The sequence below is a fragment of the Olea europaea genome, chromosome 10, assembly GCF_002742605.1.
Source record: "Olea europaea var. sylvestris chromosome 10, O_europaea_v1, whole genome shotgun sequence".
Lineage (NCBI taxonomy): Eukaryota > Viridiplantae > Streptophyta > Magnoliopsida > Lamiales > Oleaceae > Olea > Olea europaea.
In genome coordinates, this window is record NC_036246.1 from 39,532,279 (window position 1) to 39,536,098 (window position 3,820).

Consider the following 3,820-nt stretch of genomic DNA (forward strand, 5'->3'; position numbering starts at 1 on the left):
GTTAGCAGAGTTGCAACTGCAGAATTTTCGGGTTTGTCGAGTTCAGTGAGGATGGAAAGTCTGTATAGGAATGTAAAATCCTTCTAGCGAATAAAAGTGTCATTTGTTTTTTCTTATTTGAAAATGTTTGTTTAGCTATCTTCAGGAAAAAGATGGTGAAAAATGTAGTTGTTTAGCTTGTGATTATCTTCAGGTTTGAAATGTGTTCTAAATGAACAATTGTATGAATATTTGTTTTCGGTAAATAATAAATATGCACGATAACATCATCTTTTTTATGAAATTCACGAAAAAGGTTTTCGATCGAAATAGAATTGGAAAAAATGAAATTATAATACTGAATTGAAAATAATGAAATTGGTGAATAACAATTTGAACTGAAAAATTGATGCCTTGGAATCCCAGAAAAGACAAATATTGTCACCGGCATGCAAGAAAGAAATCATAACTAGCATCATCTGAGAATATATCTTCAGCATTACCCATTATGATAAAAATCAACCGAATACATAATAAATTTTTTAATGCAGATGTGATTCTAGATTCTGCAATTGTGTGCAAGGGCAATTTAGGTAAATTCATTTTAAATTAACCATTTTTGACAATATAATTGAAAACTGGCATTTTGTAAAATTAGAAATATATATAAAATTGGAGATCACGTAATTTTTGTTTATATAGGGGCAGGAGAGCAGGAGCCGACCTCACTTTGAGCTGTGGAGCATGAGGGTCCCCCGTAGCCCAAAAAGCATAAGGGGGACCGTAATCCGACAACAGCTCAAAGAGTGAGACAAGAGCAATGAGCGAGTGAGCCTCGGGTGTGGCGCACGAACGGAGGAGTTCGAGTCTTTCTCCTTGAGCTTCTCTTGAGTTCCTTCGGTTCTCAGAGTGATATAAGGAGTCTAACCGAGCCGCAATTCCATAGGAATTGGAGGCTCGTACCGCTCTCCCCTAACTCGCTATTCCCTAGGAATAGAGTAAGGGCCAGTACCGATTCTCTCCGCCCCACCATTCAGTATGAATGGAGTAAGGGGCGGCCCATAGCTGCTCTTCCTCCCCCGAGGGGATTTGGGGGGAAAGCATTTAGGGCTGCTCTTCGAGCCGACCATTCCATAGAATGGAATGGAGTTAGGCTCGTTCCTTCAGAGCCTAATTTTAAATGTTTTAATTTTTAAAATATTTTGAACAGTGGATTCTCAACTGAATATATATTTTTCGTCGCTAAAGTTATGTCAGCAACATTTTTTCATTACGTCGCTAAACCAAGAATTGTCACCAGGTATGCATTCATTTTCATGCTGCAAGAATGCATGTTTTTATGTTTAGGGTTTAAGGGAGATAATAATTTCTTATATGAAGTGAAATCTGTACTTATTACCCGGTTTGTAACGGTTGATATTAAGTCACGGTCAATATTTTTATTAGTTTTCTCAGTCTTCATTTGACAAATTTATAAATGATTTATAAAGGTGAATAATACTCAATTTTATGAAATATATAGATGATAATGAATAATAGTTATGAATACGTAATTGAAATTCATGTTTAATTTGACTGAATTTATATCTTATTCCCAAATTTAAATCCAAACGTTAGTTAATAATAGGATACTTATTAGAAGTCAAAGGTGCTTTAATTATATCTTATTTAAACGGCACTGAAATGAATCAAACTTAACACACACAGCCGAGAAGGTTTTTTGGTTTCCTCCTGGGAAATATTTTCCTAACGTAACGCATGACATTATTATTACACTTTTCTTTTACATTTTTCATACAATAAATACATAATTAAAAATCCTGCTTTAACTTAATTATAACCGTATATATAATCCCTACTAGTCTTCCTAATCTCATTGACACCTTCACCTCCAAAATAAATTCTCTCTTTGATCAACCATGGAAGATGATGAAGATGTTTGTAACACAAGACTTGATTTGGGAATCGGATTAAGTGACTTCGTGCCGAAAAGGGATCGTGAACGGAAGAATAAGAGCGTGTTCTGTCTTGATCTTTCGGTCCCACTTCATTCGAGTGATCATGCAATTGAGGGTTCGGGTTCTGGTTCTGGTTCGAGTAATTTGAAAGTCGATTATGAAGATGACAAAGAAGCAAGCAAAGACACGGTTTCCAACGAGTATGAAGACACAAACTATGGCAGAAAAAAATTGAGGCTTAGTAAAGAACAAATCATCCTGCTTGAAGACACTTTCAAACGCCATACTACCCTTAATATGGTATGCATGCAAGTGTGTCCTGTTTAGCGTAAATTAAAATTAGATTTTTAGTAAATTTTGATAAAAATTGATGAAATAAGTTGTTGAAAAGTAAAATTAATCGATGAATCTGACTCGAGATTTTTATCCACTTGAGAATAATCGATTTTTCCGTTTTGAAATTGCTTGTAAGACAGGTTCAAAAACAGACTCTTTCAGTAAGGTTGAATCTGAAACCAAGACAAGTAGAAGTTTGGTTTCAAAACAGAAGAGCAAGGTACGTAACTTCTTATTATTGATTTAATCCTAATTTCGGTTTTGTTCATGAATTAATTGCAATTTGCTCATAATTAATCTGCAGGATGAAACTGAAGCAAACCGAGATGGACTATGAATTCTTGAAGAAACACTGCGAAAGATTAAACGAAGAAAATAGGAGATTGAATAAAGAGTTGGTGGAGCTACAGTCAGCCGTGAAGGTCGAACAAACACCGCCAAAGCCGCCGTTTGTCATTCAGATACCTAAGACGGCGATTGCGACACTTACAATCTGTCCATCGTGCGAGAAAATTGGCAAGAATAGGGGCGGCGGAAAGGAGGAGGCGGCCGCGGACGTAATGGAGGTGGTCCATATACCTAAACAAAAGCATAATGGCTTGAAATTAATGATTTAAATAGACATTTATAGCTCATCAATAATTTTCTGGATGAAAATTTCAAAGGAGGTCACTTGATTTTACAAATCTATCCTCTGTTGGTGCTCAACTTCAATTTGTTTTAATTCGATTGCTTAACTTTATTCTTTTGTTTTAAATTGGCTATTTCATCAATAATCCTTATTGAATTTGACGAGTCCAACGAAATTCGTTGTTACCCAACTTATCGAGATGGTTTTAGCTAGTGAATGTTTAGATAATAAACATGATTTTAAAAAATTCATAAATTTATGAATCCGAGCGCGTTCTCTACTTCTCTTAATCGAGTAGTCTAAAATTCAATTATTTCAACTCTTTAAAATGTACTTAAACTAGTCATGGTGTCTCTATTGTTTTTATTGAATTTGCTTCGTTAATAAGATCATAATTTGACATTGATCATCTTCTAGTAGTAATTCTAGTGTTGAAAATTTAGATTTTATAAAATTAGAAATTTTAGAAATAGAAAACCTAAATTCCTTTATTGTCAAGATCATCCATGTCAAATCATCAAAAATTAATAATACGGAATATACCCTAATACTTTGGAAATGATTATTTATTACTGAATCTTGATTCCGGACCTTAAATATTGAAACTTGAACTGCAATCTTTTCATCTTTGACTTCTTCACTTTCATACTTGAATTTTGCATATTTTGATTCTTTAATTCTTGTTGTTGGTTTTGCTTATTGATTCATCGTTTCAATTATTGAATCCCTTCTTTTTTATTCTTGATTGTGGGTATTTGATTTTCCTCTTCAATATGTTTTCTCTTGTATTATTGTACTGATAGGATGACACAAATAATAAAAAGTTGAATATGAATTGGGAATCATAACCCTATATATAGTTTTTATATGTATTTTGCCCATCATGAAATATAATTTTAAAGGAAACTACTCTCTA

The 3,820-nt window shown here is 33.8% G+C and overlaps 1 protein-coding gene across 1 annotated transcript; it reads left to right on the forward strand.

Annotated features, from left to right (window-relative positions):
- The first annotated feature begins 1,731 nt into the window (after positions 1–1,731).
- Positions 1,732–2,997, forward strand: LOC111402771 (homeobox-leucine zipper protein HAT22-like). The gene is made up of 3 exons (XM_023031106.1): positions 1,732–2,237; positions 2,414–2,493; positions 2,578–2,997. The coding sequence occupies exons 1-3, from the start codon at positions 1,899–1,901 to the stop codon at positions 2,888–2,890; spliced, it is 732 nt and encodes a 243-aa protein (XP_022886874.1). The 5' UTR covers positions 1,732–1,898; the 3' UTR covers positions 2,891–2,997.
- Positions 2,998–3,820: the final 823 nt, after the last annotated feature.